At 35.5% G+C, this 17,459-nt stretch overlaps 1 protein-coding gene across 1 annotated transcript in view; it reads left to right on the top strand.

Annotated features, from left to right (window-relative positions):
• LOC149830789 (cysteine-rich receptor-like protein kinase 10) overlaps window positions 1-13,115 on the top strand; it is a 29,705-nt gene extending 16,590 nt beyond the window's left edge. Inside the window, exons 4-6 of the mRNA XM_090011824.1 lie at window positions 11,094-11,334; window positions 11,584-11,734; window positions 12,658-13,115. Of these exons, the coding sequence (XP_089867950.1) occupies window positions 11,094-11,334; window positions 11,584-11,734; window positions 12,658-12,993 (728 nt within the window). The 3' untranslated portion in view covers window positions 12,994-13,115. The remainder of the gene's footprint in view (window positions 1-11,093; window positions 11,335-11,583; window positions 11,735-12,657) is intronic.
• Window positions 13,116-17,459: the final 4,344 nt, after the last annotated feature.

Raw genomic sequence — 17,459 nt, 5'->3', positions numbered from 1 at the left:
GTAGGTGATGACATATCTTTTTCAGTCTTAGATCTTCTTGTGCATTTTGTGCTTTGGTTTTTTCTTGACATTGAATAGTATATATAAGTTATCGTCACATATGTTATTTTCAGCATGCATCATATTTAAGTTGTGTCTTAACTTTAGTGATGACCATATGGCAATCAAAAAATATGCTTTTTTGTCCAATTTAAATATCATTGGTTGTCATCACATTCTTTTCTTCTTCCACCAACTCATACTTTTTTTAAATCAATTGTAATGTTATTTAATTGTACCTTTAGTTCAGCTCTAGATAATTTATTTGGTGGCCATATAATTTTTACTTTACCATGAAACTCCTTTTGCAATATTATGGGTGATCATATTGAAAGAAATGATGGTGTGTTATATAACATGTCTTTCTGCCAAACTTCAAGCTATTTTACCATGTATCAACGTTGCAAACTAGACATGCAAGCTTCCCCTTTGTAGACCACCTTGATAAGTTGGCATATGCTGGAAAATCATTGATAGTCCACATTATTGTAGCTCGCATATGAAATATCTCTTTAGTTGATGTGTTGTATGCGCTAATACCTTCATCCTATAACTCTTGCAAATCTTTGATTAACGATTGCAAGTAAACATCTATGTCATTTTCAGGTGTTTTTAGTCCAGAAATTAGTAGAAAAAGATATAAAAGAATCTTTCATACACATCTATGGAAGCAGATTATACGGCAATAATAGTAAGGCCACATGTATGACCAAATCATATTTTTGAGTGGATTGAAATCGTTGTTTGTCAAGCTGAGATGAACATTCTCTATCGAACTCTTTCCACACTATAGAATCTGATAGATGAATTAGTATATTTTCATCGCTTGCATGTTGGGTCTTGTGTCACCTCATATTTGATGATGTTTTCATTGTATGAATAAGTGTTGGAACCTCGGCTTTATGAGCAAATATCATAACACTTTTTGAGAAACTTTCTTTTCTTTGCCTTTGTGTAGTTTTTATCTCCAAGCATTACACTTTGGACACGTTTTGTTCTTCTCATTATTCTCCTAGAAAAGCACTCTGTCATTCACTTATGCATCTATTTTTATGTAATAAAAGTCAGTGTGATTCACAAATTTATTTGCCTCGTAGTAAAAATTTTGCAATCTTTTTCACTCGAGCATTACTTCCTTCAACAAATCAATCAGTATGTCCAACGATCTGTTACTCCAATTGTTTATTATTTTGATGTGTAATAACTTGAGAATGAAAGCTAGTTTTATTAACTTTGTATAATCTGGATATAGATTGTTTCGCCCATCACTCATTAAGTCTTGAAGGGGCCTATATTCGTCATCATCATCTGAAGTTGGATCCAATGTTGTCCCCATAATAATGTCATCAAACATTTCTTTGACCTGATCATGAACCTTTGCCATATCCTTGCTCTCATCATGATGTACATGCACTACATCTACTTGCGTTTGGGTCACACTCACATGAGACTGAATATATTTTGAACTAAAACCACGTTTAATCAAGTGTAGTTTGATCAAATATAGAACTTTAAATTTTTTATTATTGCAATCCTGACATGGCATCTCATCCTACCAGCAGAATCAACATGAAAACATGATGCTTCAAGGAATTGATCAATTCCGGATGTATAAGGTTCAAAACTTCTATCGTGAATGTGTATCCATGATTGATCCATATCAATACTCTAAATCTTTAAAAAGCCATTAATATTCTAAGTAAAATAAAACATTCATTATTCATATATTCATGTTTAATAGTAATTAGAAAAAACATAAAAAAACTAAAACCCTAATTGAACACTCAAGTTATTTGAAAGAATCCAAATCAATACCCTAAATCTTAAAAAAATCATGCATTTATGCAAATTAAAAATCTCTTAATATTCTAATGATAATAAAAAAACACAATAAACCCTAATTCTTATAAAACATCATAAATTATGCATTTATGATAATTAATAAAAAAAACCCTTAATATTCTATGTAAAATATAGCATTCATTAATCATGAATTCATGTTTAATAGTAATTTAAAAAATCACAAAAAAAAACTAAAACCATAGCTCAACATTTATATCATTAAAAAAAACAAATTGGGTTATAGAGTTTAAGGTTTGGGCTAAGGATCAAGCATTGGATTGTGTTTTTTTTATGTAAAAATGTGATCTTTTGAGTTATAAAATTTTGGCACATTGTTGGCCGTTGATTTTTGAACCCCTTTAAAAACCTAACTATTTGTCATAATCACATGATTCAAAACAAGTCTCCTACTAAACAAACCATGTAGATTGCATATGTAACATTTGATCTACAAAAACTTGAAATTGTTTGAAGAAAAGAGTGATTTCTACTCATTAGTTATGTACCTTCATTAGTAGCCAATATTAATCCTATATGTGTGTGTGTGTGTGTGCAGGCTAGAGTCATTTTTACATGCAATCTAGTAGATAATACCATTTTCCACAAATTTTCACCTTTTTGTAGATATAACTGTATAGATGTAATGTACATAGTTTTTTTAGAAGAAAACATCTTTTGGATCATGTTTTTGCCTCATGCAAGTTGTTTTTCCAAGGGCTTAAAAATTAATGGATCATAATTTACCAAAATTTTATGACTGAAAAACATATTTTTACATAAAAAATGATGTTTATAAATGTGATTGCTAGCAAACAAGTCATTCTAAACACGTCTATGAGGTCAAATTAAGTAGATAAAACTTGAACATTATGCACCTACACAAATCAATATCAACTATGAATTAGTTCTTAAAGTCTCCATCCCCTCGAGCAACTAGCCAGTAGCAGCGGATGACCTTTCATTATATCAATCATTATCATAGATTGCAAGGCATAAGAATTAGGCTCAAGTGTGCTGAGTTTTGAATAGGTATTTTATTTTGTAAAGATTGATTAGCCAATTTATAATATGAATTCTATAGAATCTGCAAAATGCCACACACACACACACATATATATATATATATATATATATATATATATATATATATATATATATATATATATATATATATATGAGAACTGAACATATTAGGCCCTATTTTTCATTATGCCCCATTGTGTCCTATACACTTTAAGTGTTTTATGACAGATCTGAACATTAGATGTGTTTAGCATGATCGATTTAATGAGAATGAACTCTTGGATCATGGTTTTTTTTTATGAAAAACATGATTTTATGAGCCAGAAAAAACTGGTACCTTCATATCCATTGATTTTGGATCACCAAAAAAACCAGATTCCGGCAATCCAAAAGTTGGTTCCCACTAAACAAAACCTATGGACCACATCTACGATGTTAGACGTAATAAAAAATACTTAAAACTACGATTTTTGAAGGGGCTTAATGAGACCTAATGAAAAAGGGATTGAATGCATTACTAGATATATATATATATAGAGAGAGAGAGAGAGAGAGAAATAGGATGGTTTGCCCTGGCCCTAAATTGCCCGATCGAATGATGAGATGATGAAGACTGCCACTAATGTAATTTATAAGGTTTGTTTAAAGAAAAACATGTTTTGGATCATATTATTGGGATGTGTAACAAAGATTTTAGAAGGCATGAAAATTCAATGATTCACAATGTGTCAAAATTAGAGAACTTAAAAAATCATAATCTTATTTCCAAAAACAACAATCTAATGTATGATTCTAGAAAATTTGTAGATGAAAGAACACATTAGTTAATCAAAACATTTACAATAACGCATAAGGGTTCCGCTCATTTGTAGGGCAAACTTGTAATATCACCAAGTTGGCAGTTTTTCAACTGGAGGGTAAAAAAATCTTTCTTATCAAAATAAAATTTTGCATTAAGGCAACCATTCATCCAGAGCACATCTCATTTGAAGGGCTGCCACAACAAGAACTTCATCTTCATCTTCCTCCCACCCACTACCATTTTCAGCTCTCTCTCTCTGAGAATTGTTGGAAAGGTATCATGTTACTGTTAGGAAACACTCAAGCAAGAAAACAAAGAAACAAGAACAATCAAATCACAAAGAAGAGGGACACACATATTTATGTGGAAAACCTCCCCTCAAACTAAAGAGAGTAAAAAACCACGACCGCCCAGAGAGAAATCTTATTGCTCTTTTTAACAGTTACAAGAGAGAAAAAAAAGAAAGGATTTATACAAAGCAAAGGACGACAACCCTAAACCTAAACAAATCGGGTCTGATCCATAGAAAACCGGGTCTTAAACATAAGCTTAAGAAAAAATTTGTTCTGGGGGGCGCTGCCCCCCCTGGACCCCTGCCCGCTGACCGTGTAACGAGACCCACGCCAGGGAGAACACCTGAACCCCCCTTCTGAAAGGGCAAAAAAATCTGAATCAGGCTCCACAACTCATCAATCTCCCACTTGGAGACTAATACAAAAAATTCCTTCATCTATCTTGTCTTCCCAATCTCTTCTCTGCATTTCTAGAACGACAACTCACTGAAGAAAACACTTTTGTCAGGTTCCTTGCCAATCTCTTTCAAAAAAATCTTCAACCAAACCATCTCCTTTTCGGCCTTGAAAATAGCAATATATTCAGCTTTTATGGTTGAGAGGGCAACACATTTTTGAAGTCTTGACATCCAGCTGATCGCGGTGTTACCAAGTGTAAACACATATCCGAAAGTGCTCTTTCATCCGTCCACGTCTCCTCCAAGGTCAGCATCTACAAAACCTTGCAAGTTTGCACTTCTCCCACTGAAACAAAGTGTCATACTTGATGTCCACTTCAGATATCTCAATAGCCACTTTACAGCTTCCCAATGCTCTGGTTCGGGATCCGCCATATAATGACTCATAACTCCCACTGCATGAGCAATGTCCGGTCTGGTGCAGATCATGACATACATAAGACTGCCAATGGCTGAAGCATATAGGACCTTAGCCATTTTCTCTCGCTCTTCGTCTATCTTTGGTGAGTGCTCATTTGAGAGTTTGAAGTGACTTCCCAGTGGGGTGCTCCTAGGCTTTGCATCTTGAACTCTAAACCTTTCCAACACCTTTTCAATGTATTTTTTCTGTGATAGGTTTAGAGTACCCTTCTCTCTATCCCGAGTGATTCGCATACCAAGAATCTGGTTTGTTGGGCCCAAGTCATTCATCTCAAACTCTTTTGACAATTGTCGCTTAAGTATGTTAATTTCCCTAGAACCTGCAACAAGCATGTCATCTACATACAAAAGCAAAATAATGTAAGACTCACCAAAGTTCTTGTAGTAACAACAATGGTTCATCTCGGGTCTTCTGAATCCACAGTTACACATGAAAGTGTCAAACCTTTTATACCATTGCCTTGGGGCTTGCTTTAGGCTATATATGCTCTTTTGCAGTTTACACACCAAGTCTTCTTTATCCTTGCTTTTGAAACCTTCAGGTTGCACGATATAAATCTTATCCTCCAAATCTCTATGGAGAAAAGCAATTTTCACATCCAACTGCTCTAGGTACAAGTTTTTTGCAGCCACATTACTGAGAATCATTCTGATGGTGGTCAATTTTACCATGGGGGAGAATATCTCAGTGTAGCCAATACCCTCCTTTTGCAAGAAACCCTTGACTACCAATCTCGTCTTGTACCTCTTGCTGCCATTAAGTTCATCTTTCACTTTGTACACCCATTTGTTCAATAATGCTTTATTTCCCTTCGATAATTTGGTTAGCACCCAAGTCTCGTTCTTTTGCAATGACTTGATTTCATCTTTCATTGTTAACTCCCACTTAACCGAATCTTTCACCTGTATTGCCTCAGAAAAATATTTTGGCTCTCCAGAGTCAGTCAGAAGTAAATAGTATAAAGTCGAGAAATAATGAATCAATGGTTTAGGCACTCTGACAGATCTCCTCAACTCAGGTGCAAAAGTGGTTGGCTGTGTGTTAGAGTCTACCTCGACTGTCTCAGAATTTTCAACAAACGTATTTGTTGATATTTCTTCTAAGTTAATCTCTCTCACCATATCTTCCTGTTTTTCTATCTTCTCTAATTCTATATTGGACCTATCTTTGTAAAACACATTCTCATTAAATGTTATATCATTAGTTCTTATTACTTTCCAGTTTTCTTCATCCCAAAAATGATAATCAAAGTAAATAAAACCATATTCAATGAAATAACATTTTTGAGCCTTAGCATCTAGCTTATCGCTATTCTCAGAATCAATATGTACATAAGAAATACAAAAAAAAAATCTTAAATGAGATAGATTTACCTTCTTCCCCATCCATTTTTCTTCTAGCAGTTTTAGATCCAACAGAACTGAGGGACCTCAGCTGATCAGATAGACTGCAGTATTGATAGCATTATCCCAGAATGTCTTGTGCAAACCCGTGCGCAGTCTCATGTTGCTCGCATGCTCATTGAGAGTTTTGTTCATCCTCTCAGCAACTTCATTCTATTGTGGTCGGTTCAGAACAGTCCAACTCAATTTAATTCTGTTCTTCGCACAAAATGCTTTGAACTCTGAACTGTCATACTCCTCTCTATTGTCAGACCGTAGGCCCTTCACTTTTAGCCCAGTCTCATTTTCACCTCTATTTTTCACTTCTTAAAAGTGGCAAAGACATCAGATTTATTCTTCAAAAAATAAACCCATACCTTTCTAGTGGAATCATCAATGAAGGTCACATAGTATCATGAGCCTCCAAGGGAGCAAACAGGGGTTGGTCCCCAAACATCAGTGTGCACCAACTCCAATTTCTCTGCCCTCAGTTATCTTCTGATCTTTGAGAAACTGACCCATTTTTGTTTGCCTAACATGCAATTCTCACAGAAACCAGTGTGTACAGACTTCAAGTCTCGCAATAGTCCCTTTTATGCTAACACCTTCATCCCTTTCTCACTCATGTGCCTGAGTCTACAATGCCATAACTTAGCATCTGCTTTCAAACTCACTGAAGCAACAATATCTTGGTTGTTATCAATCATGTACAGGGTCCCCAATTTTCTTCCCGGTGCAACAACCATGATTCCTTTCACAATTTTCCATGAACCACGTCCAAATACCATTTCATAACCGGCACTATCCAACTGACCTATTGAGATCAGATTTTTCTTTAAACCAGGTATATAACGAATATTATGCAACATTCATTTGGACCCACAAGCAGTTCTAATATGCACATCACTCCTCCCCATAATATCTAATTGCTCATCATCAACTAAATAAACCTTACTGAGCTTTTTGACCACGAAGTTGTGCATAAGCTCTTTGTACGGAGTGGAGTGAAAGGAGGCACCTGAGTCTAGAATCCATGACTCGATCGGACTGTTCATGCTCAAGATCAGCGCATCCTCAAATGTCATTTCTTCAACCATCACATTTACGAATTGATCATTCTCCTGGTTCTGGTTTCGTTTCTTTCTTGGGGCTTTGCAATCTCGTTTTAGGTGACCTTTCTTATCACAGTTCCAACACACAAGAACACCTCAAGGTCTCGACTTACTCCTTTCTTTTGACCTCGACTTTCCACGGTTTGAATTTTGACCCCATTGAAAGGGTCTCCCTCTGCCTTTGGTACTCAAGGCAGCACCTGGGGATTCTCCTGACTCCTTTCTGCAAATATCCTCATTAAGAATTAGGTCTCAGGTTTTCAGAAGTTTCAATTTCTTTTGCCTAGAAGAACTGCTAACCATGGTTACAGTCACACCCCAACTCTCGAGTAAGGAGGAGAGTAAAATAAGGGCTTTTACCTCATCATCAAAATCAATACTCACAGAACGCAACTGACTCGTGATGGTGTTGAACTCATTGATGCGATCGGTCACAGAGGCCCCTTCGGCCATCTTCAAATTGAATAATCGATGCATCAAGTATACCTTATTAGAGGTAGATGGCTTCTCGTACATGTTTGATAGTGCCACCATCAAATTCGTCATCGTCTTCTCATTTGCAATATTAAATGCAACATTACGAGACAGGGTGAGACGAATCACACCTAGGACTTGCCGATTTAATAATAGCCATTCTTCTTCTCCTATCGTCTCTAGTTTCTTTCCTGATAGAGGCTGATATAGTTTCTTTGGATACAGCAGATCCTTGATCTGCATCTTTCAGAAATCGAAATCCTTGCCATCGAACCGATCGATCTTTATCTTTCCTTCTTTCATTCTTGCTTTGATAAATTTCTTCATGTTTTAGTGAGATCGCAGTACATTAGATATTCACGTACTCACAAACCACTTCAACTCAAGGCCACAGAATGGTAAAAAATCATGTTCTACTGCTGAAGAGTGTTTCTCATAAGAAAAGAAAACTCGAACCTGTCTCTGATACCAATTGTTAGGAAATGCTTAAGCAAGAAAATAAAGAAACAAGAACAATCAAATCACAAAGAAGAGAGACACACAGATTTACGTAGAAAAACCTCCTCTTAAACTTGAGAGAGTAAAAAACCATGGCCGCCTAGAGAGAAATCTTATTGTTCTTTTCAACAGTTACAAGAGAGAAAGAAAAGAAAGGATTTATACAAGGAAAAGGGCGACAACCCTAAACCTAAACAAATCGGGTTTGATCCATAGGAAAGTGAGTCTCAAACATAAACCCAAGAAAAAATTTATTCTGGGGGGCGCTGCCCTCCAGAGACCCACCCGCTGACTGCGCAACGGGACCCGCACTGGGGGGAACCCCCGAACCTCCCTTTTGAAAGGTCAAAAAACACTGAATCAAGCTCCACAACTCATCAGTTGCAACTCTTAATCGACCCTCGCATTATACTGAAGGCATGCAAAAAACTAAAGAAGAAACCGTAATCTCTATTTGCTACGGGAACATCGGATATGGGAGTGCCAAATAAGATGTGTGTTACTAACAAGTACCAACATGAGGCAAAAAGACACTGATATCAGTAGAAACAGTAAAAGACCAAGAAATAGAACAAACAACATTTATGCAATAGATTGAACCACACAAACTCTTTATATTCATTCAAATACTAAACCAACACAAACCCATTGTCTAAAAATAAGAGCCAACGATCAAGAAGATCATTATATTGCCTAAAACCAAGACCAAATCTATTGGGAAAATGATGAATCCAAGGGGTTAAACAAGAATTCAATTCCAAACATTTAACAACGAAACAAGATTAGAGAGAGCAGGATTTGGGTGAGGGAGGGAGCAGACCGGAAGAAGGGGATGGCAGACGGTGCATCCATGGAGGGTGGCCAGAATCCGGCATTGAGTGGATGTAGTCGGCGGTCCGGTAGTTGGAGGGTTAGAGAGAGATCGCGGAAAGATAAAAATGTAAAAAGGGCCCATCAGGACCCTTTTATAAACTCTATAATAGCAAGATAACTATCGTTGTTATAGATTAAAACCTTAGATTGGTGACATAATTGTTGCCCTTATTGATCTATAACAACGATATCTTCTAGCTGTTAAATATAACCGTAAAGTATTTTAACAGCAATATCTAACGGCCAGGCATTCTTGTCGTAATTTATAAACTCTATAACGGCAACATAATTATCGTTGTTGTAGATTAAAACCCTATAACGACGATATAATTGTCATCATTATAGAGTAAAACCTATAACAATGAGATCCATATCTCATTGTTATTGATCTATAACAACTAGATTTTTTTTGTTAAATATATTCGTAAAGTATTTTAATGGCAATATCTAATGGACAGATAATCTTGCTATTATACATATGTCTTTAACGGCGAGACGTGTGCAGGGGCAAAGCATTACAGTGCAGGGGCAAAGCATTACAGGAGATATCCAGCTTGTTGTTATTGATAAGTTAATAGCGGCGAGTTTTATGGTCGTAGTAGAATAATAACAGCGGCGTGTTTTCTTTGTGAGGATGCTAAAGAGAGAATGAGAAAGTTGATGAACCACATGATGGAACTCCTGGTAGGAACGTCCTCATCCCCTTGCCCTCCCCTGTGTGCTATTGTCTCTGCACTCATGTCTTGGCCAACCCATGCTGGATCCAGTTCACAACCCCTGGTCGGACCTCGCCTTGTCATGAGCTACCAGGTTGTTGCGTGATCAACGTTTCAAGCATTGTTGGACCTCCCTCAGGCATTGATTGAGTTACGGCCAGTACGGAATGGTTGCACGCTCTAACCCTGTCTGTTGTGGGCCCGTTCTTCGCCATCACACATATTGTGATAATACCCTCTCATGCAGGGAATCCTCTATATTTGGGGCCGAGTTATGCTGATTGGACCTGAATCAGTTACAAAAACTAAAACGGGTGCTTTTATTTGGAAATGCTAGCTTATCACAATCGGTAGTTGGGTATAAGCAGAAAGAGAATAAGAAGAATTTTTATCCATGAGATACTTTAGCAATTGCAAAGATTCTTCCAGACCCGTTTGAGAGAGAGAGAGAGAGAGAGAGAGACACGAAAGAAGATCAACATTAATACTCATGAAGATCAACAAAATGTTGAACCCATGAACCGAACAAAATAGAAAACAAAACTAAAGGACAATGAAGAGAGAGAGAGAGAGAGATTTTCTAGAACAATGAAGAAAAGATGAGAAAAATAATAGAGGGGGCTTCTCATTTTTCCTGTAAAACATAGATGACATACTTTGTAACTTGCACTTTGATGATTTCTACACGTACTTGCAGCGTCCTCCAGCAGTTTCTAGCTTGCATTTTATTTTTCTTCCTTTTGGCACACAATTTGATGGATATCCTAGGATGGCAACTAAACCCATGGATAACAGCAGATAGAAAGATGCAATTTTACCAATATTGCTATCATGTCCGTTGACTTAATGTATAATACTTGGAAAATTGACAGTTTCTTAGCCTTCCATGTGATAGCTATCAATCCATCCATTATAAAACTTAAAATATGCCAAAAGAGTAAATATTGTTTGTAATTGTTCCGGGAGCTCCTAAATCATCCTAGGTATCTATTTATTGCACTTTTCCTCTAAAAAAAAACTACCTGTTGCTCTTTGGTATATATTCACTCCCCCACAAAATCGAATTAATTTGTAGTTTCTTTTCAATTGTTTAACATATTTGCTTTATCTTCTACTTACAAAGGAAAAATAAGTTATGCTGATGTTTGTTACTCTGAAAGGGGACATAACAAAGCGCGTGGAGCTGGACTGGGGAACACGTTTCAAGATCATCAGTGGAATAGCAAGAGGTCTTCTCTATCTTCATGAAGATTCTCGGCTTAGGATTGTTCATAGGGATCTGAAAGCCAGCAATGTGTTATTGGATGAAGAGATGAACCCAAAGATCTCAGACTTTGGGACAGCAAAGATATTTGAAACAAACCAAACACTAATTAATACATTAGAAGTTGTGGGGACACGGTAAGCTTGGATGTTGCTCAATAATTAGTTCAGAGTCTAATTGCTTTGTAAAGCCAGTTTACTATTTAAGCAATCCCCATGCCTATAAACTGTGAATCATCTCTCTTCTTGCAATTCGTTTTAAGAAATGAATCCAAGGTCAAGTTTTTCCATGCACGTGGATTTTCTGATGTATGTGAGCGCGGCACGTGATACGTTTGCATGCTTTTTTCTGCCATATTCAAAGAGTAATACAGTGTTCTTTTGCAGTGGATATATGGCACCTGAGTATATTCTTGAAGGAAAGATATCAGTTAAGATAGATGTTTTCAGCTTTGGCGTTTTGTTGCTAGAGATAATAAGTGGTCAACAAAATAGTTCTTTCATTCAATTGGAGACTGATGAAAACCTCATAAACTATGTAAGTGTTCAATCTTGATCTTGTGCTTTTACAAATCGGCTGTTAAGTTTCGTTTGCATTGATTTTCAGTCAGATAGCACCAATGTTTTACATTTTATTGGAACGCATAGAACATGCTAATGATATTTAGCAAAAAAAATTCAAATGATAAACTGATTCCCCGCTACCTGTTGTTCTCGAAAACTAACTCCCACCCTTCCACCCGGCATAGTGACAAATCTCGTGAGATTTATAAAAATCTAGCGAAAATATTGCAAGATATTACCCAAAAGTTAAAAACGGTAAATTCTTGTGAGTTTTTCATCAATAACATCAATGTCATATTTTAAATGTGATATTTATGTTTTTATCGGCTACTTATCATGAAAAAATCGTGTGTGTTTTTAAAAAATGTATTTTATTTTTTATTGCTGAGATTTTGCCAAAAAAATTGAGATTTAAAAAAAAAATCAATTTCTCACGAGTTTTTGGCTGCCGATATTTTACCGTGTTTAACTTTGGTCACTATGCCACCTGGTTGCCATGTCTCTTTGTGGTCAGGGACTCAAGGCCCACCCTTCCCAATTGGTTGTCTGCCATGTGTCTGAAGGATGGGCCCACCCATCCCATGTGTCTACCACGTGACCTGGAGTTGGGGCCCACTGGGCTTAGTCTCCTCCGGGTCACTGCCACGTAGCCTGGGGCTGGGCCCAACCTCCACACCCAATAAATAAAAAATAAAAAATAAGGCGAGAGGGCTGATCTTGCGGGCGGCCGGGCGGCCGGCGAGTATATATACTTGCTCAAATGCTCGATCGAAGTCCTGGATCGCTGTTACCACAACTTCACAAGATAATATGGCTTAAATAAAAGGGAAGAGAGAAAGAGATTTGTTTTGTAAAGTCTCTTCAATCTGAACATGGGTGTTGGATAATTTCGTGCAGACCTGGAGACTTTGGAGGGAGAATAAGCCTATGAAAGTGATGGATTCAATACTGGTTGGAGAATGCGACACAAGTGAGGTACTAAGAAGCATTCACATTGGCCTGCTATGTGTCCAAGAAGATGCATCAAGCAGACCAAAAATGTCCAAGGTTATTCTCATGCTTGAAGGTAGTGCACCGATCCTTCCGTCCATTTTGCCTCCTCCTCCTACTATAGGGAAAAGTAGAGTCAGTGGAGTGGAGTTAAAGAGTACAGGTGCGGGCAATGTTTCAACAAGTGGTTCAGGGACATGTTCTGCTATTTACTCAGACATTGCATCTTTAGCTGCTCGGTAGAGCTGAAGCTTTGCTCCTACAATGCAAAGACTGCGGTCCCTCGAGGAGAATACTGCCTTTAAATGTTCATCTTTTCTAATGTAGCACTCGTAAAGTTCTTAACTCCTTATTGTGATTCCTTATATTTTGTAGTCTTAGAGTGAATGTTTGAACTTTGAATGCACCCACATATATATCCAGTAAAAATGGTATAAGCTAGGATTTGTTATTGCTTAGCTTGGTGCAATTTTCAGTAAATATATATAGGGTAACTAATATGTTACTGGTATGAACCAAGATTTTCATAGGCTTTTTTTACCTTTTTTTTTAATTTCAGCCTATGGATGTGATCTAGATGCTTAGTTTTATAGAAATAGACTCTTGGTTTATCCAATTACGATGTCTAAGAAGGATCTTTTAAGGGTTGAAAATCAATGGCTTAGAATTTTTATAAATATTCAAGCATAAAAATCATATTTATTGATGAAATTCGATGATCTAACAGTTGATTCCTAACAAGTGGACAACATTAAATGCATCCGCATGGTTAGATTTGCAAAAAATCTATGAAAATCTTGATTCATACCAGCAAACATATTTGGTTGGTAAACATTCTAATCTCTCTCTCTCTCTCTCTCTCTCTCTATATATATATATATATATATATATATATATATATATATATATATAGAGAGAGAGAGAGAGAGAGAGAGAGAGAATAATGTGTTCCTTAGGCCCCTTCAAAAATCATAGTTTTAAGTATTTTTTCTCACGTCTAACACAGTACATGTGATCTATAGGTTTTGTTCAGTGGGAATCAGATTTCGGATCGTCAAAATCTGACAATGGCTTTGAATATACCCATTTTTCTTGGCTCATAAAAATTATCTTTCTCGTCAAAAAAATATTATCCAATAGTCAATTCTCACTAAATCGAGCATGCTAAACACATCTAACAATTCCGATCTATCATAAAATGCTTAAAACCTATGGGGCGGAATGAGAAATGGGGCCTAATATATATATAAAGACTGTAACAATGATTTACTTCATGGCAGGACAATGATGGCCTCCAGCGACAATCTTTTGTGGGATTCTATTAGGTCCCTATGATCGATATGGGGGTTGTCTCAAAGTAAAGGGACATGTGAACTCGAAAGAGGGGTTGAACCTCCATCTTTGTGAAGCCACACATTGTGCTTGACTAAGCTATTGTAGCCCATCTCTAAGCATGATAATCATTGCAATCCTTCATTAGAGCTCAAATATTGCTTTGTATATTTTATATCATGGTTATGGTCTTCTTATATAGGCAACCATGGAGGATTAGATTTATTCACCACTAACATAGAGATAATGCCTCATTAAACCCAATAACTCCCCTTCATGATCATTATGTAGGTTATGCATTCAACCATTAAACCAAGATTAATATTCATATTAATTTTACTTAATGAACTTAATTACAATTCATAATGGACTCACCATATAATGGCTCTCGGGGTGCCTCTTGTAAGACTTTATGGCCATATCTAGATATGGTACCAAGATCCAACATTTCTCAATTAGTTATATAGGGTGAACATTTAACATTATGAGGATTTCTTGCATATCAAGTGAATTATTCACTCAGGTTCATTTATGCTTACTTGAGTCATATTTGACTCACATGTCTTACAAAGACATCTACAAAACTACCTTTATTAATGAATAAGTTATCATGTCCGACGAAGATAAATAATCAATTAAGAGTTTATCATTTTTTAGCATACACAGCTAAACATCAACCAAATAAACTTGCATATTTCTAAAAGTTATATCATATTTTTAATCATGAGATTTATTTACACATGCTATAGATTATTTCTCACGTAGTCACGTGGACTATTATATCATACCAAAATCCATCATTTAATGCATGAAACAAAAAATTATCATAACATATTGAGAATATATTCATCAAGATATATAAATTTATCAAGTTACCATGCATATATGATGTGACCATCAGACTTATTCACATATACTATGAATTATTTATGACATTATGAGGCATATTGCGTGCATTCTTTAACATGATTTTTGTCATGCATAGCTATATGAATTATTCATCATGTCAAAATTTCAATCATAACTCTTAATATGCAATTTCATGTGCAAGCTTTTATTCATATTTATTATGTCAACAACTATGGAGTCTATAGCACTAGAGCAAATAAATACATATCACCATGGTAAATTATTTTGCACATGTATCGATTAAGTTGTCTTATGAACAACACATCATAATGTATGAGTCTCACCTTTTTAATTAATCATGGGGTTGCTTATGGCTCTTCCATGATCATAGGACATTATATGTCAATTATCTTGTACATAGTCCATATGCACACTAATGAGGTATTATGGTTTTCATCAACTCATTAATTCATGATTAATTCTATTTTTTCAAACTTGGCAAATACTCTTACTTTTAAAGTTTTCACCTTAGACTGTACTCCCACTATTCATGTGTATTATACTTAATGTCACATGCAATATACTTTAATTCTCAATGAGGTTAACTACCACCTAATTATTTTGGATCAATATATCCAGATCTAAATAGTCATAAAAAATATGAAAACACTATGTTGCATACCATGTATAGAGCTTCTAAAGCATGAAAATATCTCTTCATGTATTCATACATGAAAACTATAAGAAGCACAATTTATGAAGATTTAGTTATCATCATATGCAAATAAATATTCACATGCATGTGTAAATTATAATGAATCTAAACAACATACATAATTATATCCAAACATATCTAGCACTATATTATCCAGATCCATCATAAAACTAGACCAATACTAGGTTTATACTATAAAGGCATCCAACAGAAACATACATCAAGATATATATAGTCACTCAAACTAAATAATTAATTTTTGATCCACATAATGCTAGTTTGGATCTAAACTCACCCATAACAAGTAACAATCCAATCAAACCATAACTATATCCTAAGTATACTTTCTGTTTTGTGTCAATAATTCTTAAGTTGGATCTCAATGTCCAAATCCAAAAGTTGAGTTACTCAACCCAAAATAACCCACAAAACTTATAAGTTTGACCCATATATATATATATATATATGATAATCAACATAAATCTAAATTATCAAGTAAATAATAATTGAAGACTTGCCTTGATATCATGAAAGCAGTAGTCCATCATATATGTTTATACAACATACATAATTAGACCCAAACATATCTAGCATTATATTATCCATATTCATCATAAAACTAGACCAATACTAGGTTCATACCATAAAGGCATCAAATGGGAACATACATCAATATGTCTATAGTCACCCAAGCTAAATAATCTTGGATCCAAACTCACCCATAATAAGTAGTGATTCAATTAAACCATAACTAAATCCAAAATATACTTTGGGTTTTGTGTCAACAATTCATGGATCTCAATATTCAGATCCAAAAGTTGAGTTACCCAACCCAAAACAACCCACAAAATTCATAAGTTTGACTCATACACATGATAATCAACATAAATTCAAATCATCAAGTAAATAATAGTTGAGAACTTACCTTGATATCATGCAAGTAATAGTCCATTATACATGTCCATGAATCCTGCATTGATAATTTGTTTAGTTTTGATCCTAGTCCCACCAATGCAAATCGATTTTAAACAAGTTTGCTCAATCCAATCTGATTCAACTGTCACTTTAAACCTATTGTGCTTGATCACTAGTACCTGGATTCAATCTGATTTGATCCAAATACATTTAATCTGTATTTATGGATCTGATATATTGTTATTGTCTAGTCCATATTGAATCATCAGATATAATCCATGGAGGCTTGCTCCAATTTTGACCTAATAATCTTGACAAATCTATCTTCTAAATATTTTGTTTGCCAAATATGTTTGGTGGATCTATTAAGCAACCAACAAAGAGTGAGGCGCTATATGGATCATCCATGGTCCACGTGGGTTATAACCATCACACAAGGTTCCATAAGGTCCATCTAATACCAGTTTGATTAGACCCAAACTAAATAGAGGCTTTGTGCATGCATGGCCCACTCCAAATAAGTTTGGTCCTAATTAGTCAGTTCAACCTCAACTTGTACCCTAATTCTGAACATAAATTATTTTCTTAAAACTGAACTTAATCAGGTAGGATTTTCCCAATTTGAACCTAATCACCATAAATATGACTAGATCTCATCCAGTCAATCCAATGTGAGTATGTTATACCCATAGAATTTTGATCCAATCTTCTTAGTCCAAAACCAAAAAAATGCTCACTTTAATGTGGTTAATGGCCCACCTAGATCCAAATATGATTATGGAGTGTCAAGTTGTTGAATCCATTCAGATTCAACCAGATTCAAATACCATTATGCACCACCAAGTCACTAGATTCATTCAAATTCAACCGGATCCAAATACGATTATGTGGTACCAAG

Source organism: Nuphar pumila, chromosome 7, assembly GCF_984573655.1.
Source record: "Nuphar pumila chromosome 7, dmNupPumi1.hap1.1, whole genome shotgun sequence".
Taxonomy (NCBI): Eukaryota; Viridiplantae; Streptophyta; class Magnoliopsida; order Nymphaeales; family Nymphaeaceae; genus Nuphar; species Nuphar pumila.
Note: the sequence above shows the minus strand (reverse complement) of the source record. Positions and strands in the feature narration are given on the sequence as shown.